The sequence below is a fragment of the Cyprinodon tularosa genome, unplaced genomic scaffold, assembly GCF_016077235.1.
Source record: "Cyprinodon tularosa strain WSP-4 unplaced genomic scaffold, ASM1607723v1 ctg237, whole genome shotgun sequence".
Lineage (NCBI taxonomy): Eukaryota > Metazoa > Chordata > Actinopteri > Cyprinodontiformes > Cyprinodontidae > Cyprinodon > Cyprinodon tularosa.
In genome coordinates, this window is record NW_024038885.1 from 708,759 (window position 1) to 732,806 (window position 24,048).

Sequence of the window (24,048 nt, forward strand, 5' to 3'; positions counted from 1 at the left end):
ATGATCTGCAGGTTGTTTCCTCTTAGAGCTTTGGAGACTTGCTTTATTTGAGCCTAAAATATCTGAAGGGAAATGTCAGGCCATGAGTATCCAAATGTTATTCTAATTTATCCAAAATAAAGTGATTTTTATTGGGACACAATAAACATCATGGCGAGAGAGCAGCATCAGCTGACTTTTAAAGGGGGGAAACTGGCTATATGTGTCTAGCAGTGATGATGGAGTGATGACATATATATTTTATGGGACCAGCCAACAACAGGTTTGCAAAACAATTTAAGAATTGGCAGCAGAAGCTCAGATTTTACTGGGTTTATAACAGAAATGTGTTGTAAGGGAGGAAATTGATTAATTATTTTTGGTGTAAACCACTTACTGTTGGCAAAATTGCTTTTTAAGGGTGCTAAATATGAATATAAATAGCCTAATGATAATCTCGTAGATCATACTCCAGATTTTCTTTTTCTTTTTTTCACAACTACAAGCTAGCACAGGGGTCTTCAATGTTTTCCAGTCCAAGGACCCCCAAACAGATGGAGCGGGGACCCCTAATTATATTGTGTAAAATGGTGTTATATCAAACTTGTCCCATAGTCACTCTATTACATTTGGAGTAATGTAACTAAAGTAATTTCTCCCTGGGATTATTAAAGCATTTCTGATTCTGATTCCTCATGATGAGACAGGTGTTGTGAATGAAACGGTGCCCAGCTTGAAAAAGCTTCTGTGTGACGCTGAATGTGTGCATTGATGGCTGAAAGACAACTTCTGCCTCCATTAATCTGTTTACTACAGTGTGTTGAATTCATGTTAATATGTATTTAAAGACATTTCAATTAGTGGAAGAAAATTGCCCTGATTCAAGTCTAATCAACCAAAACTTTTGCGAACCCCATGCAGTACCCCCATGGAACCCCTAGGGGTCGCGGACCCACTTTTGAAGAGCTCGGAGCGAGCATGTACTTGTTTTCCTAAAAAAAAAAAAAAAAAAAAAAAAAAAAAAAACACGTAATTTGATATAAAAATACACTTGATATAGATTATTCATAATAGATTACAAATAAACACTCTAAGTTCTTGATAAACTAAGCTTTTAAGTAAGTGTCTTAAGCTATAAAATAAAAGAAGAGAAACGTTGGAAAGAATAAGCGAAGCCGGAAGTGATCTGAGCTGTACTCTCGCGATTTTACCTCCTCGGCTTCCGCCACGAGGTTTAGCTTCTTTTTTCTTACCCACAATGCATTGTCCAGCATGGCTGCGCCCTTGTGTCGGCGTGTGTGTAAACACTTGTAGAATTTCCTGCAGCAAAAACAGAGAAACTGAGGACTTTATGACACGTTTCCATCTTCTATCGCATTTCGGTATACATTTCGTCTGTTAGCAACCTCCGAGAGAACAAAATGAAGATCAAATCCAAGTCTTCCAATCACAAATCTGAGAATACCCACAGGGTGAGAGACTGCAAACTGAATGTAGCATGATGCTAACACATCATTACTGTTGATCTGATTTAAATCTACAGATGTGGTGTATTAAATTGAATAAAAGTGGCTATTTTTATGATGTTATTTGAATCAAATAATTATATTAGTATATTATAGCATGTTAACTTTGGGTCATTATGGCTGTTTTACACCCTTCTTTGTTTTGCAGTTTCTCACATTTGCTGAAAGACTCGCCAATGTCAACATTGATGTCATCCATCGAATCGACAGGACTGGATCTTATGCTGAGGTTCGCACTCATCACTTCCCCTCTATCTAGCTGTGAGCTCCACTGTTTGACTGAGGATTGTTTTTGTTCTCTTCACAGGAGGTAGACACATACTTTTCAGAGGGGCTGACAAAATGGAGAGACCTCAACTTAACAGAACATTTCAGTGAGTATTATCTTAAATACGTTCCTAAAGGCACACTCTGTGCCGAAGAAGGGAAGAGGAGGTTTTATTTTATTTATAAGATTTGATTTCTTGTCGTCGACCAACCCAGACTGAGAAGAGGAATATGATTTTCATGAGCAAATCAGGAAAACAAATATGCATAATCAACCTAAACTAATCACCCCCTCAGTGAAACACAGTGGTAGCAGCATCCTTTCATTTTTTCCAATGCATTATGAGGTTTCTCTATTAAAGCCATGCAAACACTACGATTTTTTTTCAATCATTGCACATAGCTGCAGCTCACACAGTGCGAGTTCAAAGCTCACGATGTATGTGCAGCATGATGGTCTGATGTGATCTACCTGCTCACACTGTACGTCTAAAAACCATGTTGTATTCAGCTCCGCAGTTAGATGGAGCTGCTCTGACTCGTCTATCTGGAAGCTGAACGAGTAGAAGGGGAATATTAAGCTCACTAGAGTGAAACGCGCTGCCCTGGCGATTAGTGCAATTTTGTGCTGAAAGTCCTAAAAAGAAAAGGTGATGTCATATTTGGACAAAGACATGGCTGAGCAAACATGGCTACTACGATCTGTCCATTTCACTCATTGCACCGCCACCAGGCTTCTGTGTTTGCGTCTGAGAAGAAGAGTCCTTGTTTGCGCATGCCCACTGAGCGATTTGCCCACGGTGGTCGGGAGGCTGATTGCCCCTCGTTACCCCCCGTACACTACACGACGCACGATCAGGCTGAAAGTCAGCTCGATTTAAATTTCTCGCACGACTGGAAAAGGGCAAAAAAAAATTGCACAGTGTAAGCCCGGCTTAAGGGATCAAGAGGAATAAAATTTTGGCTCTCCCCTGTCTTCTTAGCTACGTTTTTGAAAGAGGTGGCCAACAAGAGCCAGTCCTTCAACATGCTGGTTTTCCATCAGAAGTCCATCGTGGAAAGCCTCAAAACCCATCTGGCAGTCAAAAACAGTTTGGCCTATCAGCCCCTGCTGGAGTAAGTCTTTGTAGATGTCCTTTAATCTGTGCTTTAACAGTTTAATTTAATTCTGTTTTTATTCCTTCCCTCCAGTCTGGTGGTGCAGCTGGCTAGAGACCTGCAGACAGACTTTTATCCCCACTTCCCTGACTTTTTCCTCCTTGTCACGTCCCTGCTGGACACGAAGGACACAGAGGTGCTTGAGTGGGCTTTCACCTGCCTCTCTTACCTTTATAAGTATCTGTGGAGGCTCATGGTGAAGGATATGACCAACATCTACAGGTGAGGCGGAAGCTCTGGGTCAAACTCCAGACTTTCCTGTCTGATAATTCACCAGTGTTTGTAAAGGTCTAGGGAAAATTAGTCAAAGCAAGTCTGGATAGTAGCTTATTTTTTAAAATGTGTTTTGTGAAACTGCCTGCAGTTGAGCTGTTACTTTAAAGCAATACCTTCTATCTACAGTTTGTACAGCACATTATTGGCACACAAGAAAGAGCACATCCGTAACTTTGCAGCTGAGAGTTTCTCTTTTTTGATGAGAAAGGTGAGTCAGTCAAATAAATGTCCCTCCTCTCTGGAATTCAGTATTTCTCATTAAGTAAATCGTTTTTATGTTGTTGTTGTGAATAAACTAAAGTTTAGTTCCATCTGGCAGGTTCCAGATCTGGATGCTTTGTTTAATCACATTTTCTCAGACCTGGAGCAGCATCCAGAGAAAGTGGAGGGCACAGGTCAGCTGCTGTTTGAGATGTGCAAAGGGGTCCGGAAGATGTTCCACTCCTGTGCTGCAACAGTAAGTTCCTTTAGATGCGTTTTAACATCCTTTCTTGGATATCAGACTTGAACTTATCAAATATTTTAATGGCAATATAAGGATCAAACCTGTGAGCTACACACAAACAATAAAAAAACAACATATTTTTAACTAATGGGAAAGGCTAAGTATTTAATTTGTCTTTCTGAAGATTTGCTATTTGCTACAGCTGTTTTCAATCCAATCCACTTTATTTATATAGCACATTTAACAGCAGAAAAAGTCTCCAATGTTCTGTGCATAACAAATAATAAACAACAACACAACAATACATAAACACAATACAACAATAAATAAACTAAAAAGGACACAGAGGACCACACAAACTACACCTTGTTAAAAGCCAAAGAGTAAAAGTGGATCTTAAGACGAGGCTAAAAACACTCCACGGTAGAGGCAGTCTTGGAAATATTGTGTGGGATGGTGTCACCATGGATAAAACCGTCCACTCCTCTTTGCAACATTGCTTCAACTAAGTGAATTTGTGTGCGATTCATTGATCCAAAGCTTGCTTAACACTCTTCTTGGTCAAGTCAGGCCAGTTTTTGAAGCCATTCTTGTGGATTTGTCTCCCTGTCAATCAGATTCATTTACTCTCATCTGTTTGTCTGTCTGGCCTCACATTTAATGCCCTATTCAAAACTTTTTTTTTTTTAAGAAAGGCGTTAACGGTAGACTAAATTGGTGCAAAGAAGTATATTTTCTTTGGTTACACAATAAGCCCATATCATCCGCCTCCACCACCATGCAGGGCAGCTGGAAAGCCTTTTTTTTTTATAACTGGTTTAATGGTTTGAGGGTTTTACCAGACATCTGAGTTGTTCAAAAGTACTTGCTCCAAATGTCTTACGGTTCATTTAGATGCATCACAAAGCTATGGCTGCTTTCAGTGTTAGAGAAGCAAAGCTTTCTGGATGTTTTTGTGTTTCATTTTTTGTCCATCATTCAATCATTGTTTATATTTTCCATCAGTTGAAAAACCTTGTTGTGGACTAAACATGAAGCCCTTCCTAATTTCTTGGGATGTTGGGAATCCTTTTTGTTTTTATTATTATAAATTTAATCATTTTTGCTGTCATTTTAAATTTGGCATTAAAAAAAAAAACATCATTCAAAATTTTCAACTGTTTTTAATCATGGTACCCCAATTTTTTCCCCATCTTCTCAAGTTGCATTAAAAATGTCATAATTTTTTTTTTTTTTTTTGATTCTTAAAAGAGTTACTAGTTTTTTATTTTAATAGAATGGAAGAGAAACATAATATTTAACATCTTGTGTGTATAAAATCTGCTGAACACTCATTCTCATAATATAGTTAAACATGGCGGTGGCAGCGTGATGCTCTGAGCAAAGCTTTAATGTGAAGAAATGTTGAAAAATTCAGCGGGTATGAAAAGTTTTTAAACGTGAAGGGAGCAGACATCTTTGGAGGCTCTGATCAGTACGCAGCATCTCAAGTTATCATTCCATTCTCTGCAGGCTCTTCCTGTTGCCTGGAGGAAGCTCGGCTCCACAACCAGCCAGGGGGTCTCTCTACCTTGGGATGCTGTCAGAGATGCTCTCGATCACATGGTCCAGGCTGCGGCTAATTATGTAGACAGGGAGCACTTCCTGGTTTTATGGGATTCGCTTCAGGTAAGATTGGTTCTACTTCTTATTGGTTGTTTAGCTATACGGGGTGTGACTGGATGCCTGTCTGTTACAGGCCAGTGTGGAGGAACTTTCAGACTCTGTGGGAAAAACAGATGAAGTGGGATCTGAGGCACTGGAGCAGCTGGAGAGGCTGCTGTTTGTTCTCCACACCCTGGTGTCCCACAGAGACGGAGCTAAAGTCACCAAGCCGGAGACCGTTACCAAGGTACGGAGTCTTTGGATTGTTTAGTTAATAAGGTGTCAAAGTGTTCCCATTTGAAGGTTGACCTCTTTTTGTGGCTCTTCAAACTTTAGATGGCTGTTCGGCTGATTGACATCTCCTCCCGGTCAGTCTCCTGCTCACGTCTACTTCTCCAGATCACCTCCTCTCTGCTGCTAGGGGAGAACATCCACCTGCCCAATGCGCTCATACAGGAAACCATCCAAAAGGTTCAGATCTTTGCCTAAAACCTCCGCTTTCATGTCCTCATTGTGTCTAATGTCGCTCCTTCTGCTCACTAGGTGTTTAACAGCAGGTTGGAGCAGGATCTGATTCTGGAGTTCACTAAGGAGATGTTTACCATGAAGCAGTTTGAACAGGTGGGTTTTAACCCAGTTTGCTGGATGCTCCTCGTTTCCAATCCTCTCTAACTAACAGCTCGGCTTGCAGCTCTTCCTCCCCAGCCTGCTACGCTTTACCACCGGGCTGTTCGCACACGGAGATGCCCCTTCACGCCACAGTGCACTCGATGTGCTGGTCAATCTGATCCTGGTCAAAGCCCCGCCCCCCACAGACGGTTCCATGGCCTTTGAAACGTACCCGCTTCTGTTCACCGGCCAGACCACAAGGTTAGATGTTGTCTTAATTTAACTTTAAACTTGATTGTCGCTGAAGGAACTCATTCCCACAGCTCTATACTGCCACCACTGTGCTTTAGCATGGGAATAATATATTAAAGGTTCTGGAAATTGTTAGTTTGTTGCCAATGCTTTGATTTTGGTGCCATTTCACTTGATCACATGATGCTAGTTCTGCAGTGAGTTAGCTAATGCCTGAGTGAATTGTGTATATTACTTGTTATTTATCTGTCAGAATGAAATACCCATGGCACACTCTTTAGTTTTTAAGTTTTAGTTTAAAAAAATAATAGATAAATGAATAAATTTCCAGTTTTATAACTGATAAAGTTTGTGAAATATTTTGTTAGTAGCTGCAAATCTGAAAAACATGTTAAAGGAGTGTTTACATGTGTTTTTGGATAACAGTAAGGAAGTGGAGCAGCAGACGGTACCAGAACTGGTGATTTCTCTGATCAAACTTCCAGAGGAGCAGACAATAGCTGATCTGTCGCTGCCTTGGTCCGCACTGGTTCTGCTGCCACACATCAGGTAAAACAGCCCTAAAATCACCTAAACAGAGCGACATCCCTCCCTAAAGGGTCTGATTTATTTATTTATTTTTTTAATACCTCTCTGTTTTTTAGACCTCTGTCAGCGGCTACGGTTCTCCCCACTGTGGCGGCTTTTTTGAACTGCATTCTCCGTGACATCGAGGCAGAGAAAATGGGAAAAGGTTTGCGTATATTTGTGGTTTACTTCTCAAGTGCAAAGTCTAACATTTTTTAACTCTGATTGTGTTTTCGTCTCCTTCTAGCTGCCTTGTTTGTAGCCAGACAGGCTCTGAGCTGCCTCCTCTCATTGGACACCTCTGCCCAGCTGCTCTCGCTGGTTCCTGTAGATAAAGTCCATTCAGTCCTGCAGTAAGCGCCGTCTCTATATTTAAATCGTTTTGCGTGTCTTCTTCCTCTTTTAATGTTGTCCACATCGTCGCTGCAGGAGGTTCCCCACGGATGCGTCGGCTCTGCTGCTCGGTGACCTATACTACGCCCGCCTGTCGCTCAGCGGCGCATCAGAGCATCTGTCCCACAGCGCGTTGCTGCAGATCTACGACACGCTGCAATCCAACCTCTCCTCAAATATTTCCAATGTTCGTTTCTAATTAATAAAAAAAAGAACAACTTCTAAATCTATAGTTTGATATCCTCTGTTGAAGTTTGCAACATTTCCTTCTTGCAGATCCGCCTGCTTACTCTGAGGATCTTATCCCAGTTTGAGGCAGAGCTCCCAACGCAGATGGAGGTATTGCTGCTGATTGAGCCTCGCTGCTTTATTAAGCGCCTTAAGACTGCCACTGACTTTTTTATTTTTATTAACTTTTATCCAGGAGGAGGAGAGCGTGGAGGTCCAGTCGGTGTTCTCCTCTTGCCTGCTGGCTGAGCTGGTGCCCGCATCGGTGCAGGACTACAGGGAGAAGCTGCTTCACCTCCGGAAGCTGAGGCACGACCTGGTGCAGCGGAGCCTCCCGCTTGGGCCGCCGGGAACCTTCCAGCAGGTAAACGCACAGACTGCTCTCCTTTCTACTTAAAAAATAACCAGTGATGTTTGTAGAAATGAGCTTCTTCCAAGACAATATTTTGTGCTTCTTCTTTAATCACAATAAACCAAACATTAAAACCAGCTTTCTATCTCCTCAGGTCCCTCTGAGGTACCTCATCGCCATGCTGTTTGTCAATTTCAGGCCGCTCTGGGATCCAGTCATCGAGCTCATTGTGTGAGTACGGCTCAGTTCTAACACTTTTAGGCCTTTATTTGTGTCGTTTGCCTGCAGTTTTCTGTAGAGTTGCTGAAATTGTTTTCTCCTTTTTGTTCTTCTGTCAGGAGCCATGCTAGAGGAATGGAGAACAAGGACTTCTGGAGGGTTTTTTATGAACATCTGGCGTTGGTGGCAGACCTCGCAGGTGAAGAGTGGAGATTTCATTTGCTTTTCACTGTTATTTTTTCCCCATTAAAGCTACATATACCAACATATGTGTTGTTTTATATGTTAGACTAACAGAATGTAGAAAAGGTTTAAAGAAAAAGAAGCATTTCCTAATTTTTTTTCAAACCAGGCTCTAAAAGCTGTCCATAATCGCCTTTCCTATTTACAGAGAAGGAGCTAGGTGTGACTGACGAAGGTGCCGCCGTCGAGAAAGAGTCTCCCCCACCTGCAGAGCCTGGCTGTGATGTCATTGAAAGCGGAGACGTCGGAGTGCTGTTCCTGGATCAGCTCAAGATGGCCTCCGAAGCCGACGAGAGAACCGACTTCCCCAACTTCCGCAGCCTTCTGTGGCGAGCCATGGAGCAGTTCGCCGACAGGGTGGAGCCTCGAAGCAGAGAGCTGAGCCCCCTACTGCTCCGGTTCATCAGGTTGGTGCTCCACTGCGCTGAGTGAGCGCTTCTAAAAACGCTTGGAGTGACGCCTGTTTCTCTGGCAGGAATGAGTTTTATCCCGCCGATATGCTCGTCGCTCCCACTCAAGACTTGAGGAAAAGAAGGGAAACCGTCAACGAGGAATCAGAGATGGAAGAGGGGGGAGAGGAGGAGGAAGAGGAAGATGCCGGCAAGGAACAGAGGAAGACGCTTCCAAGGAGAGCTGCTGCAAAGTAAGAACCCAGAATCTCCTGGGGTTTTCTATTCCAGAAACAAATCGCTGACTGATGAATGTTTTCTCTTGCAGACAGCTCATCACCCATCTGAAGGTGTTTGCTAAATTTACCAACCCTCGATCTCTATATCTGGAGAGCAGCCTCAACGACCTCTATAACCAGGTATCCAAAATTAGTATTTGCCTAAATATTTATTTTAATACTGTTAGAGGCGGTCTTCCTCTGCAGAATGTTTTAGTTGTGAATATTTCCTTCTCACCACTGATGCTGCCATTTACTGACAAAAAAATTAACGTTTAATTTCCAATATTCCTTTTTTGTTGAGCTGAAATCTTAAAAGACCCAAACTTTATTTTTCAATTAAGCATGAAAATTGTCCAAAGACAACTTTCCTCTCTTTCCAGCTGAATCTGTATAGTTGTTGTTTTTCTAAGCAGTGAAATAATCTCTCCTTTTTATTTATTTTTTTGTCTCAGCTGCTCTGCCATCAGGACCAGCAGATTCAGCGCGTGGCTCTGGAGTGTGTTCTCACCTTCAAAGATGCCAACATCGTCCCCTATAAGTAAGAAACTGTTTCCGCTTTTCTTAAAACCTAAACCCTTAAGGCTTATATCCTAAACTTTAACTACAAGGTGAAGAGATTGCTGCTGCATTATGCAGAGTAATGCATTGGAGACTTTGTGCGCAGGGAGAACCTGGAGCGACTTCTGGATGACAAACACTTCAAAGATGAGATCGTCCGTTTCAATATTTCTGAGGAAACGGGAGTAGTTGATGCTTCGCACAGAGGCCGACTGATCCCACTGCTCATGAGGTACTGGACATGATGGGGAGCTTAAAGAGGGGTTTTCTGCAAACTATTTGGGTATTACTCATCACTGAGATCTATTTTAATTCTATTTTTTTTTTTTTTTTTTTCTTTAAAGAAATCATACAGCTTTCAGATAACAGATCTATACTAAATAAAAAACCGCTGGGTAATGGAGGGGTTTTTAATGCTGCCTGCTGCTTATCTTTGTTTATATTTGCGTTTATTCAATTCATTTTATCTATATAGCGCCAATTCACAACACGTCACCTCAAGGCACTTTAAAGAAGCAATACTGTCAGATAGGTTAAAAGTTTCTGTAAAGGAAAACCAGTTGATTGCATCCAGCAACTAATTTATTTAGGAAGCTTGTGGCGATTATTTTTGCTGCATTTTGTCATCTATTCTTCAGCAATCCCTCATACTGAGCATGCATGCACTGCAAAAAAATTAAATTGAAATCTCATTTTTTCTTAAAATAAGTGCATTTTGTCTTGAACTGAGGAGGTAAGACACACTTTGCAGATGGAACAAGACAATTTATGTATGAAATGAGAAAAAACAATTGCATTGCCTTGTTACAAGTGCATATTATCTAATCATCTTATCTTAAGAGTAGAAATACTGATTCCATTGGCAAATCAACTTATTTTACTACAAAAATGAAGGCTAAATACACTTGATTTAAGAAATGTTTACTTATTACGTGTAGCATCATTTTTACAGTGTGTAGCGACAGTGGAGAGAAAAAACTCCCTTTTAACGGGAAGAAACCTCCAGCAGAACCAGGCTTGGTGTGAGCGGCCATCTGCAGAGGCCGACTGGGGTTCAAGGGGACAGCAGACATAGAAAATATAACTGTAAACTAGCTCCACAGGCGGCCCCGTCCAGGAAAGACACGATGAGGCGGACGAACTCCAAGCCAACTCTAGTCACAGCCTTTATGATATTTAAGCTTCATTCCAGCCCCATTTTAAAAAAGTACTTCTTGTCAATTTTTTGTTCTTCTAGTAGAATCTAGAAATTCGTGTAATTTTCTAACATATGACTGAAACAATTGTTTGCAGCTGTAAAAACAGAACTATTTTTTGTGTTATGTTTTTTCAAACAGAATATAGAATACTGTCATCAAATTCTTATCGATGTTTTCATGTTTAGTTTGGTGAGAAGAATATTTATAAAGTCTGTTAAAGATTCTTTTCCTCGTCGTTTGTGGACCAGGATCCTGTTTGGCCGCCTGCGCAGCAAAGCCGGCAGTCGGTTCCAGGGAAAGACGAGCGCCGCCGCCCGGTCCTCCATCGTTCTGCGATTCCTGGCTGGCAGCCAATCCGAGGAGCTGGGGATGTTCATCGATCTACTTCTAGAGCCTTTGTCCCATTACAGCCAAGGTAGGGCATCCAGAGTAACAGTTTAATGTTCATGCTTAATGTTTTTTTAACAGCTGCCGCTGCATTGCTTTTTATTCTTTTCCTTGAAAAAGTGGTTAAAAAAATCATTATGATAAAAAAAAAAAAACCTGTGATTTCATATAATTGACCAAGACGACAGTGCAGGATGATGGATTTGAAGGATAAGTAAAGATGGTTACAGAATGTTTATGCTTAAAAACAAAAAGTTCACATCGGCATTCTGCTGCCAGCTAAATACCATAAAACCATCTTTTGCTATCTTTTAGGGTCTAGCTCTGCCAGCTAAAGACTAAATCAGTGTTCATTCTTTGTAGACTCTCTCCAGCTGCAACAACAGGCTGTTTTTTACTGAGTTATCCTGCCTCTGTTGGTGCATCTCTGTCAGTTTGCAGCCATATTTACTTATTTACAGTAAATAGAGCTGAGTACAAACACGTGGAAAACAATCCATCGCTTTGTGTTAGTCTGTCTCATTATGTCTGAGTAAAAGAATTTGTTAGGTGGAAAATACTGACTATAAAATCATCCCTTCTGGTTGTCAGGATCCTGTCTGGGCGCTGTGGAAAAGGCCGTAGCTGACACCAACCTCGCTGCCGTCCTTCCTCTGGGCCGCCAGCACAGCCTCCTGAACATCATCCATGTTGTGCTGGACAAGCTGGGGCACCTCATCCAGGCATACCTGCCCAAAGTGCTGCAGATCCTGCTGTGTGTCAACGCCTCTGTGGGCACCATCTTGGACCAAAGAGACCAGGTAAGAAGGATCTTCTTCTTCTCTGATTTAAAAAAAATTTTTTTTGTAATGCATGTTTTATAGACATGAATCCTTTTGTCTAACAGCTGCGAGCAGGATGTGTCAGTCCTTTGAAGAACCTGAGGAGACTGGGGATCCTCAGAATTCAGGACTTCTTCGACACATTTGACTCGTACAGCTTTACCCCAGATGAGATCGACGCTGTTTTCCAGGCTGTCGTCTGGCCTCAGGTGCTCCTAACTTTTCCATTTACTTCCTGTTGATTTCACTCTTAACTGCGCTGTACGCTAACAATTAAAATCTGTCATGTGCAGGTGTGCCGTCTCCCCACAGAGAGCCCCTATTCCCCCACCCCTCTGCTGAAGCTCATCCACGTTTGGTGCAAAAACCCCAGGTCAGTGTTCTCGCTCTCCCTTCATTAATTTATTAATCTCAAAAGGTCATCCGACCCGTCAAGAGAGTTGGATTTCTATTTGTTGGCAGGTATTTTCCCCTGCTAGCCAAGCAGAGGCAGAACCACCCAGAGTGCGACATCCTCCTAAATGTCTACACCCTCCTGTCTGCCAAAAACGCATCCTCTTCCACCGTCACCATGGTGATGGACATGATCGAGGCCCTGGCGACCGCCAAGGATTTCGTCCCTTCAGAGGCAGAATCAGAGCTGAGCGTAAACGGCTGTGCTTTCCCTCTGCCTGAAGAGGGCGCCGTCATCGGAGAAGGTTGGGAATTTTGCTCATACTACAAAAACATTTGAAAATAAGTAAAAATTATTTTAAAGACACATTTTGCGACTTTTTACTTGAGTAAATAACTTGATTAGCAGACTGATACCTCAGTAGTTCAGCACCGATGCATCTATAAGCCTGTAGGCTATTTTCCTTAATTCACTTTGGGTCGAAGATTCTGCGGATGGAACATAACGTTAAATCAGTCCAACCTAGAAAACAATAAAAATGTTACATTCAAGAGGGATTTTGTGGCTACTTAGAAGCGACTGACATCTAGCCCAACAAAAAGTAAAAAGAAAAAAATATATATATTGTTAGGCATGAGCGCGAGCGAAGTGATCAAGCAGAAGAGGGCTGCAGTTCTGTGTTTTGTCTGGTTATTAAAGTATCACTAAAAAACTCTATCCTGCCTCTTTAAAAAAAAAAGAAGTAAGGTAAGGCTAATTTATTTGTATAGCACAATCCAGTACAAAGACAATGCAACGTGCTTTACATGATTAAAATATTGGAAAATAAATCCTGCCTCTTTAAAAAAGTAGATTAACCCTTCATTTTAGCAGCTAAATAAGATGATCTAATGTGATGAGTATTTTTTCCTTAAAATAAGATCATTAAATATTACGCCCTTAAAATAAGATAATAAAGATTTTTCTTATATTAAATACAAAAGATCTTATTCCATTGGTAAATTGTCTGACTTACCTCCTCAAATCATGGGCAAATTCACTTATTTCCTATGCTGCAAGAAAAATCTAAAAATAAGTAAATACAATATTAAAAGTTTGTTTGCCCTTAATCTGAGCAGGTTTAAAAGATGTTTGTTGTAACTAAAATAACATAATTAGATTTTTTTTTTTTCTTATTTTAAATTAAAGTGTCAAACGTACCTGCTCAATAAAAAAAGCACTTATTTTAAGAATTTTTTTTTTTCTCTGTGCTCAAAGTATTTAACCTTTTCTTTTGTCTTTTTTTTTTTGTTTTTTCCTCCTAGAACCGTTACCTCAGGGCTCCAGACTCCTGCTGCCTCACATCTCCACCCTGCTGAGCTATTTCAGCAGGTTGGTTCGCAACAAGGACAGACTGAAGAAGAAGAAATTCAGAGCACAGGTCGCCAAAGAGCTCAACATCCTCTCCAAGTGAGTGCATTTAAATTAAGCTGCAGGCAGCTCTCTCTGTTTGAGTTGAGGTTGATCGTTGCATTTTCTCGTCGTTAGGGTGAGTCGGTTCGTTAGCGACACGGAGCAGAGCTCAGTGCTCATCAACCTGCTGCTTCCGTATGTCCTCAAAGGCAACAACTCTCAGGTGAGACCTGGCTTTTACACAGTGATGGCAGCGTCATGATGTGGGCAAAACACTGATAATATGTGTTTTGCAGCATTCTGAGTGTTTTTGCTCAAAGAGTTTGATGCGTTTGTCCTCAGGAGACGGAGATCGACCTCCTGGCTACCATTCAGAACCTGCTGCGCCGCAGCGTTCAGCCCTCTGCTTTCCTGCGCCCGATCGGCAAACTCTTCGCCATCATTCACAACAAGCTGCCCAGGCAGGCCCTCACCAATGTTTTCCAGGTAAAAAAAAACAAAAAAAAACACGGATTTACCCCAGTTAGGGCTACATGATGTTTTTAGTTGTTTGGTTTTCATAATTTAATCTTTTCGCTCAGACTCTGTCAGATCTGGACCCTTCACTCACGTACATCACAGATTTAGCCACAAAGGTAAGGATTCCTTCCTATGATCCGTACATCACAGCACGCAGCGCTGCAAACACATATGCTTTAATTCCTTCCGTCTAGCTTAACGCCTTCGACAGCCGACACCTGGATGAGATCTACTTCGACGTGCGGCTGACAGCCTTCCAGGAGGCGATGAAGCGGGTTAAAGAAATGCAAACTCTGGACCTGGACTACATCAGCACTCTCATCTACAACTGTTTCCATACATATGAGGTTTGTGGAGTTTCTAACAAGCTGCGGCTGAGAGGAAAATGAAGTGCTGATGAGTTAGATGACACTTTCGTCCCGTTTTTTTTTTTTTGTTTGTTTCCCTGTACTGCAGATCGGTGACATGTCGCTGGGAGATAATGCCACTTTGTGTGTGTCTGCGGTGATCAGCCAGGTGGCAGCTGTCGAAGCTGGGGAGCAGATCTACAGAGATCTGATTCTACACATCATTCTGGATGCTGTCCACAAGGGGCTCCGCAGCAAATCAGAGGTAGGGGCTTCCTCTGTTAAAGTACCACAGCTTTTCAGACTGAATGCATTTGGATTTAACCCGTTCAGGCTGACATGTTAGCTCAGTTTTACTCGGATTGAACATCATTTTTCACATTCTGCTCATACCTTCTCAATTTCATTTTGGTCTGGACTTTGACTAGGCCGCTCAGACTCAGATATTAGTGAAGGTTGCATTGCAGTCGGTTTTTTCCGTCGCTACATGCTGAAAGAAGCGTTTTGGGTAATAATCATGTTTTATCCATTTTGTTTTCATTCAAAGCAACACTTTGTAGCTTTTAACTCTTGTACAAACTTATTTTTCGATATGTTAAATTATTTTTCAGGTCAATATGCAGCAATTGGTGCGTAGCAATGCTCCATAGAGGCTGCTCCTCTCAAAAACTTGCGTATTAAATCTGAGCAGGTCAGATCTGTCTCTGAAGGAATCATGTGACCCAGAGTGCAGCTCACTTTAGCTAACTAAGCTGAAGGATGTTGTTAGGAAATAAAAAAAAACTTTTGTGGTTCTCTGAAGTAGGATTTAATCTAGAGGGAGGGGAGTGAAGGTGTTCTCGTCTGGATACTGGACCCTAATTGGCTGTAGGGTGTCTTTGTTTCATTTAGTGACAGATCAGGGGCGCTAAACCTGATAAATATGATAAAATAAAAGTTGGCTTTGTTTCCACATGTCCTCTGTTTGAATCCACTGGAAAGTGTTTCTGTTTGTTGTCCACCAGAGCGTGCAGCATGAATTCACCTCCATCCTCGCCTGTCTGGTGAAGACCTTCCCCACTAAGAAGGACTTCAGAGACCTGGTGCAGCTCACAGACTACAACGACCCAGAGTCGGACTTCTTTGAGCACATGAAGCACATCCAGGTATGAGGCGACGCCCGCCAGCCGTCTCCTCCTCCATCTTTGGTACGACGAGCAACCTGCCGACGTTTGTTCTCCTCAGATCCACCGGCGAGCTCGCGCTCTCAGGAAGTTTGCCAAACAGCTGACCGAGGGCACGGTGGTGATGACGCCGCGTTCGCTCCAGAATTACATCATGCCGTACGCCATGACCGCCCTGCTGGATGAGAAGATGCTAAAGGTGATAAGTTTTATTATTTTTTGGGGATGTCAGAGTGCAGCTATGGTTTTGTTTGTCGTTTTAACCTCTCCGGTCCTCTCTTTACACGGCAGCACGAAAACATGACATCCGCCTCAGTGGAGGTTGTGGGAGCTGTGTGCCGGAAGCTGACGTGGTCCAAATATCTGTACTACCTAAAGCATTTCGTCCACATCCTGCAGACATCCCAGGCTGAGCAGAAACTGGCCGTCAGGTAGAATCAGTGTGAAGATTTTTTAGGATTTCTGAATTTTGTGATTTTTACGTATGAGGTTTGGCTCAACTTTCTGTCTTTTGTCCAAGTTTGCTGGTTACCGTCCTGGAGGCTTTCCATTTTGACCATCAGACCCTCAGCAGAGAAATGGAGGCCGCCAAAGCCAGAGAAGGTGAGAGAAAGAGGGTTAGAGATTGACTCTTCAGTGAAGATTTTGGATCGTTTTTATAATCTGGATTATGAGAGAAATTCAATAACAGAAAATATTGGCATATATAGTGATCCATCAATGTCTCTGATCGACAACAAATCCTTATTGACCTTTAACCTAAAAATAGAGTTTTATATCTTTGGTTTTTTTATAAATAGCCTTCAATATCTCTTCCCAGCTGAGAGTGTTGCCATGGATGCCGATAACGAGGACGAAGCTGCAGCTGACGAGCTAGATACCAGCGATGATGAGGAAGCGATGGAGATCGACGACAAGCCCGCATCCACTGAAGTCCCCGTGGAAACAGATGCCGCCACACAAGCCGAAAAAGAGGATAAACCAGAGAAAACAGCCTCAAAAGCCCCTACAAAGCCAGACCCCAGGATGACCCCCGTGGCTACTGGGTTACCCCAGAGCCGAGAGGAGCTGGAGTCCCTCATCGCTGCCATTCATCAGACTGTAAACGACAGCGTTCTGCCGCGCCTCAACAAGTGTCTCACTGCAAAGGTCCGACGCAACCAGATCAGAAAACGCCCCCCGGCAGCAGGAAGGAGCGGTTGATTGTATCGTTTTTCCCCTTCAGGTAACACGTGACGAGGAGCACAAAGCGGTGAAGTCTAAAGCGGTGAAGGACGAGGAGGTTGTGCGGATTCCCATCGCTTTCGCCATGGTCAAGCTCATGCAGACTCTGCCTACTCACATCATGGAGGCCAACCTCCCAGGGTATGCAGCAGGAAAACCAGCTTATAAATTATTTATGAGTCAATTTCACTCTCATTTTTCAACGTCTACCTTTCCAGGATCTTGATCAAGGTTTGCGTGCTGCTGAGAAACCGCTTCCAGGAGATCCGTGACGTAGCCAGAGCGACGTTGGTGAAAATCATCGAGACTCTGGGCTGCAGGTATCTGCAGTATCTGCTAAAAGAGATGCAGGGGGTTCTAGTCAAAGGCTACCAGGTAAGATGATAAAAAAATCTTAATTTGTCACATTAAAATCGTAGAAGTATTTGATTTCAACTTTGCAAATGGAAGAAAAAATGCATGCTGATTTTTCTGTTTTGTTTTTTTGCTACTTATTTTAAATTAATGTGTGAAAGCGTTTCCATGCTTGTGTTTGTATTCAGCTCACATGTCACTAACTTTGTAGAATAGTATGTGGCTGTGTCTATATGGAGTAAAGTTAGTTCCATTATTGTGGGAAGCAGAGATTTTGTAAATGAGCTTGTTCAATTTAAAAAAAAAGATTTTATTGGAAAAAAGGCAACCTAGAAATCCAATTTGAAAAGAATGACATTGGTAGATTTCAACCTGAAAAACAGAAATTTGAAAACAAAAATGAAAATATAAAGCCTGCAGAAATAAAACAAATCGATAAATCCAAAATAAAATTAAAAGATAAAATTTGAGCAAGGAAAAAATATGTTTTTTTGTGTTTCCATTTTCAAAATGTGTTCTGTGATTGCAATCATAATGGAACGAAAAATTCTCTTCATAATTCTCTACTGGCTTTCCACACTTAAAGACTGAAATGCTCTACTTCTTGTGCAACAATCCACAGAATGTCAATAGGATTTGGGTCTAGACTTTGACTGGGCCACTTTACCACACAAACATAATTTGATCCAAAGCAGCAACCTAAGATCTGAAGCCAATGAGCAATATCTGTCTCTGCTATTCTTTTTCGAGTTTTCCAGAAATTTGTTAGAAGGAATGCATTTTTTAAATAAATGCAACAGGAAGTATAGCCTTAGCGTTTCTAAGTGTTTTACAGTATATCTTCATGTATTTACCTCCACAGAATGATAGGATTGATCCAGAGGATCTTGTTTATCTGTGGCATTTATGTTTAAGCCGACATTATTTAGAAATGCTGGCTGACAAAAAGTGTTCCCACCCTCCTTCCGTTCAGGTTCACGTGTTGACGTTCACAGTGTACCAGCTGCTGTCTGCCCTCATTCCAACGCTGCAGAGTGGCGACCTGGACCCCTGCATGAACATGCTGATTGGAGTAAGATCCTCTGACCTCTGAAGCCTCCAGTTTTCTTCCTCTTGCTCCTCAGTGACGGCTTTTTCACTTTTATCCATCAGATCTTCAACAATGAGCTGTTTGGTTCAGTCGCTGAGGAGAAGGAAGTCAGGGGCATCGTTTCCAAGGTGATGGAGGCGCGACACAGCAAGAGCATGGACTCGTACGAGCTGCTGGCCCGTTACTGCAGCAAGGAGAGCGTTGCTAAGCTCATCCTGCCGCTGAAGGAGGTGAGGATGGGAATTATCGGTGTTGAAAATAAAAAGTTTTTTGGTTAAAAACACTTTTGTTTTCCATCCCACAAGATACTGGAGACTTCATCCAGTTTGAAGGTGTGTAATCGAGTGGCGGCTGTACTGCGGCGTCTGATCCTGGGTCTGCTGGAAAACAGCGGCATGAGCTCACAGGACATCCTGCTGCTGAGCCACGGTCTGGTGAGCGAGAGCCTGCCGCTGCTCACCAAACGGGACCGGTAAGAACGCCTTAACTCTCCTAAACGGACCCCAGAACCAGAACTCAATCTCATGCTGTGGGGGTCTGTTTACTTTTAGAGACAAGGCTTCAGCTGAGCCCCCCCCAGATCCCCGGCTGCCCCCTCCTAGCTGCCTGCTGCTGCCCCCGACCCCAAAGAGAGGAGGGCAGAAAGCTCCCGTCAGCAGCCGCACCAACATGCACATCCTGGTAGACGCTGGACTCAAGGTGAGCAAACCTACACAGCTGTCTCTTTCTCTCATCCACCATCTTAAACCACATCTTCTTTGTCCTTACAGCTGCTCCACCTCAGCCTAAAGAAATCCAAAGTGACTTCGTCTGAGGCGTCGACTCTGGAGATGCTGGATCCTTTCATTCAGCTGCTGATGGAATGCCTCAGCTCCATGCATGTGAAGGTACGAGCATTTCCTCGCTTCTGTTCAGATCCCTTGCTTCTCTCGCCTGACTTCCATCCCTGCCCTCACAGGTGATAACTGAGGCTCTGATGGCTTTCACCTGGCTGCTGAGGTTTCCTCTGCCAGCGGTGGAGCAGAACGCCCAGCAGCTGACCAAGCAGCTCTTCGTCCTTCTGAAGGATTACTCCAAAGCCGGTGCTGCGCGCGGGGAGAACTACCAGCTGGTCCAGAACTGCTTTAAGGTACTTTATTTAGTAATTTTTTTTAAACAACTGGTTTATCTCCTAACTTCTGAGTGCTGATGAAGTGGAGGCTTCGCAGGCGATGACAATTCTGGTGAAGAACATCAAAAGTAACAGGATCTCTGAGACGCAGCTGCAGGTGCTGCTGGGATACGCTGAGGAGGACATATACGATCAGTCGCGCCAAGCGACTGCCTTCGGCCTGCTTAAGGTAAGCGCTGCGAAAGCAAAGCAGAGAACGTCTTGAAATCCTCAAACTGATCCTAGATGTGTTTTTATAGTTAGTGGCTCAGGTTATCCTGAGATATCTCAATAGTTATGCTGCTATAAGCTTACACTGCCGGAGGACATGGGTACCCTTTTTTAATCATTCTGCTACATTCTTTCTCCATTCTCCCACTTTGCAGTATCTGTTAGTTCATAGTTTCTCATAGTAGCTCAATCTGATCTGTTCCTGTTTGGCTTTGACACCATCCTGGGGTGAAATTTCAGCTGTGCTGCTGCCACCAACACCTTTGTTTATAGATGTTCGAGCTCGGCCTGTTTTTCAGTGTAGTCCTCAGCAGATGGCAGCTCACACTAAGCCTGTTTCTGTAGGAGGTTTTTTTTTCCTGTTAAAAGGGAGTTTTTTTCTCTCCACTGTCGCTACAAGCATGCTCGGTGTGAGGGATTGCCTTGGAGTCAATGAGTCGATGCAATCAATTGTCACAACACATGTCATCTACCTTGAGATGACATGTGTTGTGAATTGGCGCTATATAAATAATCTGAATTTAATTTAATTTTCCTTTATTTCATCCAGGCAATCCTGTCCAGGAAGCTGGTCGTCCCGGAAATGGAGGAGGTGATGAGGAAAGTGGCCAGGTTCTCCGTCACGGGAGGGAACAACATGATCAGAACCCACTGTCGACAGGTAGAAGCTTGCAGACGCATGTTTTCCCGCTGCTTTTTGTGGAGACTTATGGTGTCGCTCTGTGTGCTGCAGATCTACCTGAAGTACCTGCTGGACTACCCTCTGGGCCGGAAGCTGAAAGGCCACCTGAGCTTTGTGGTGGCCCAGCTGCAGTACGAGCAGGACACCGGCAGGGAGTCGGTGCTGGAGCTGCTGGCCTCCATCTTCCAGATGTTCCCTCAGGTGAGGAACACCTCCTGGTTCTTTTCTCTCAGACCAAACAGCTAACGTGACATATGAACGACGTTCCCCTCTTGCCCCTCAGAATCTGCTGCTGAAGAACAGCAGCCTGTTCTTCGCACCACTAGCGTTGGTCGTGGTCAATGACGATTCAGTCCGCTGTAAGAAAATGGCCGCCATGGCTATTAAGACACTGCTTGGTCAGCTTGACGTAAACCACCAGAACGGGCTGTACTCGCTGGTCAACGCCTGGCTTACAGCGGAAAAGGTACGGAAAGTATTTACACCCTTTGATGTTTTAGTTTTAAACATTTTCTGACGTTTTTCTTGTCCTCTTCAGTCCACCATGCGGCGCCTCGGAGCTCAGGTTTGCGGCCTGTTTGTGGAGGTGGAGGAGGAGAAATTTTCCCGGCGAATGGACGACCTTTTACCATTGCTGGAGAAAGAAATCCACCCTGATGCCTACGAGGATGTGAGTGAAAACAGGAGATCAGTCGGATGGAAATGGTTTTAAAAAAAAGAGGAAAGTAATGGATGGGTTTGTTGTTCACAGATCTCGGAGGAGGAGGAGGAGAAAGGAGCCGACAGGCTGCTCTTCAGTTACCTCACTCTCATCTCCAAACTGAACAAACACTGTGGTTTTCTGGAGCTCCGCAATCCTCACCAAACGCTCCTCCACATCTGGGGTAAATATCTGCCGGCCTTCTTTTTGTTGATCTGAACGAGCAGTCAGTCTGAACGCCTCCTGAATCCCACCTCAGGTCACATTGAAGCCCACCTGCGCCATCCTCACTGCTGGGTGTGGCTCACTGCCTCGCAGCTGTTTGGTCAGCTCTTCGCCACCCAGCCAGCGGAGCAGCTGGTCGCCATTTGGAAAGGACAGGAAGGGGACGCCTCGTGTCGCCCTGCAGCCATTGAATTCATCACCAGCGACTTGGACAGGAGGGTGAGGCCACAATCTTTTAATTTTCTTTCATCAGAGTTAAATTCCTGTTTCTCATCAGCGCTCTCCTTCCGTTTCACATCCAGATGAGAGAGTTGGCTTTAATTTTCTGTAGCCAGCTGCAGTCTAAGTTCTTGGACACGGCATCAGGAGAGCAGGTGCTTAATTTTAAACACTTTAGCTTTAACTTTTATTAGGATTTGTTTCTATTTATAAATGCCTTCCTGTCTTTGCAGGTGATCAAAAACCTCCTCTTCGTCGGAAAGGTGATCTACCTCATATCCCCAGAGTCTGACATCACCACACTGGAAGGAGAGAAGCAGAGCGAGGTTGAAAACGGAGGGGATTGTGATCCTGATGCTGAAGAAAAGGAAGAGATGGAGGAGGAGAACGATGATAAAGACGACGACAAGCCTCCTTCTTTGCTGTGGCTCATGAAGAAGCTGTCTCTGATGGCCAAGAGAGAAGCAGCTTACGCTCCTAAAGTTCCTCTCAAGGTGAACAGATACAACCTTACTTTGACTAGGCCTCTCTAGCAGATGCACGTTTGATCAAAATATCATAGGGAGGACTTTATCATCTTATCCTCAGTGAAGGTGTTCCCCAAGGCACGGCTGTTGGACAACTATCACTTCTACCTGACGACTAGATAGTCTCAGCATGCTGCACCATTGGTCCTCAAAATGGGATAATAGAGACTCAATTATTATTAAATCAGCTTAAAAGGTGGGGAGGTGGGGGGGGGGGGGGTTCAGTTGCAGCTAAAATATTTTAAATATGTTTGAAAACTTCTGGAAGTTTGCACCATAAAATCCTAAAAGAATTCATCGAATTTTGCGTTTAGTTCCATAAAACTTGAAGAAGTTGAGGCCCTTTGTAAAAATTTTTGGAGGTAACAGTCATCCTCTGCTGACATTTGATCATCTGCTTCATCCAACAGAGAACCTGTGTGTTTAAGTTCCTGGGAGCCATAGCAGTGGACCTTGGGAAGGAACGCCTCGGTCCCTACCTCTCCACCATCATCACTCCTCTATATAGAGAGCTGGACAGCACATACGCTGAGCAAGGTCTATATCTGACCAGGTGAAAATCAAAAATGACACCTCCATGGAGACTTAAATCCTTGTTTTTCTCTTTTTATCCAGATCCAACCCTGAAAAACTTGGCACAGGAGCTGATTGAGCTTCTGAAGAAACGGGTAGGGCTGGAGAGGTTCTCCCTGGCCTTTTCCGCAGTCCAGAGGGAGTTTTCACAAAGACGAGCGGCTCGGAAGCGACACAGAGCCATGCAGGTACAGAGGACACCACACCTGAAAGTACGATGACTTCCCTGTACATCAGCTTTAATGTCCATCTTTAACTACATAGGCAGTGGCAAACCCAGACATCGCTGCCAAGAAGAAACTCAAGAAGCACAGGAATAAAATCGAGGCAAAGAAGAGAAAGATCGAGTTTCTGCGACCTGGATATAAAGCGAAGAAACACCGAAGCCATGCGCTCAAAGACCTGGCCATCATGCAATAGCTTTTTACACCTCTTAGATCTTATATTGTTACGTCTATAGATCTAATGGATTAGAGTGGAAAAAAATATACAACTATTGTCATTCAGCAGGATTTCCTGCAGCGTTTTCACATTTAAAGCATGTAAATAACAGACCAGAGACTGTTTTATCCCCTCTGCTATGAATCTGTACAATTTGAATAACCTTGTGCTACATTAAAGTTTTGTAAATGAAAAAACTAAACCAACCTGTTTACAGAAGATTGTGGCATTCATTCATAAGAACATATTTGAAATAATTTTAATGTTTTAGAAAAGGAGTAATCTGAAACTATATACCCGACTGTGGTTTAAAAGGAATTATCTTCTAAACCTAATTAGTTGTGCCAGTCTGGGTGAAAACAAATTGATTTTGGATTAACTTAAAAAATGTTTAAATCATTCTGGGGAAATGTGGACCAAGGTCACAAACCGAAAATAATTTCTTTCAAATATTTCACTTGTTGCTTAAGTTTTCACCTTCACCATCTCTTTAATCGATTGTGTTCTCTTCCAGAAAATCCTAGAAATAAGTATACTCAGCCATCAGTTTCTCTAAACCTCTGCAGGAGCAGCAGGTAAAATGGTATTAAAAGGTGGAAAATGTGTGAGGATTCCTTATCTTTCTGTAGGGATAATAGGATTATTTTCAATGTTACATCACCAGATGTCCAAAGATACGTTAGGTTCAAAATGCTTTCACAATCTGAAAATTTCTGAGGCCAAGCCCCATACTCACTTAATTGGCTGAGTTTTTATATATATATATATATATAAATATAAAATACTCATAACTGCTAAATGAAATGCTTTAATTCAGCTTGAATGTTTCACCAACTTTAAACATTAATCTAAATGACATTACTTCTAGGTATGTTTTTGTATGAACCATTCCTCTACGGGGAGGGCTGATTATAAGGCAGATTACTCAATTTAAAAATCAAAAAATGGGTTAAAGAAATCACATCAGATTCATCAATAAAAGGTAAAATCATAAATTCAGGACTAAAACACATCCTTGGTAATA

The 24,048-nt window shown here is 42.9% G+C and overlaps 1 protein-coding gene across 1 annotated transcript; it reads left to right on the forward strand.

Moving 5' to 3' along the window:
- The first annotated feature begins 1,243 nt into the window (after positions 1-1,243).
- utp20 (UTP20 small subunit processome component) lies at positions 1,244-23,230 on the forward strand. Its single transcript, XM_038287231.1, has 61 exons — positions 1,244-1,451; positions 1,654-1,734; positions 1,813-1,879; positions 2,756-2,888; positions 2,964-3,152; positions 3,333-3,414; positions 3,526-3,663; positions 5,164-5,319; positions 5,390-5,542; positions 5,632-5,766; positions 5,839-5,916; positions 5,987-6,165; positions 6,583-6,705; positions 6,801-6,889; positions 6,971-7,076; positions 7,153-7,303; positions 7,393-7,455; positions 7,541-7,708; positions 7,851-7,927; positions 8,035-8,114; positions 8,307-8,565; positions 8,634-8,801; positions 8,876-8,966; positions 9,281-9,366; positions 9,493-9,618; positions 10,834-11,000; positions 11,564-11,772; positions 11,859-12,002; positions 12,087-12,166; positions 12,256-12,491; positions 13,492-13,636; positions 13,715-13,802; positions 13,922-14,065; positions 14,161-14,214; positions 14,293-14,445; positions 14,555-14,710; positions 15,450-15,590; positions 15,670-15,807; positions 15,900-16,039; positions 16,129-16,211; positions 16,429-16,757; positions 16,834-16,973; positions 17,051-17,207; positions 18,160-18,258; positions 18,339-18,506; positions 18,582-18,748; positions 18,828-18,975; positions 19,047-19,163; positions 19,235-19,405; positions 19,485-19,616; positions 20,208-20,318; positions 20,391-20,540; positions 20,623-20,805; positions 20,878-21,009; positions 21,091-21,223; positions 21,299-21,483; positions 21,567-21,638; positions 21,717-21,977; positions 22,421-22,547; positions 22,626-22,771; positions 22,848-23,230. Exons 1-61 carry the CDS (start codon positions 1,401-1,403, stop codon positions 23,001-23,003), a joined length of 8,391 nt encoding a protein of 2,796 aa, XP_038143159.1. The 5' UTR covers positions 1,244-1,400; the 3' UTR covers positions 23,004-23,230.
- Positions 23,231-24,048: the final 818 nt, after the last annotated feature.

Excerpts from the sequence above, each read along its gene's own strand:
- utp20 (XM_038287231.1), top strand. The coding sequence starts at position 1,401 with ATGAAGATCAAATCCAAGTCTTCCAATCACAAATCTGAGAATACCCAC. Across the intron at positions 18,259-18,338 it reads GCATGAACATGCTGATTGGA|ATCTTCAACAATGAGCTGTT; the intron begins GTAAGATCCTCT and ends TTTATCCATCAG. Across the intron at positions 19,406-19,484 it reads TGGTCCAGAACTGCTTTAAG|GCGATGACAATTCTGGTGAA; the intron begins GTACTTTATTTA and ends GAGGCTTCGCAG.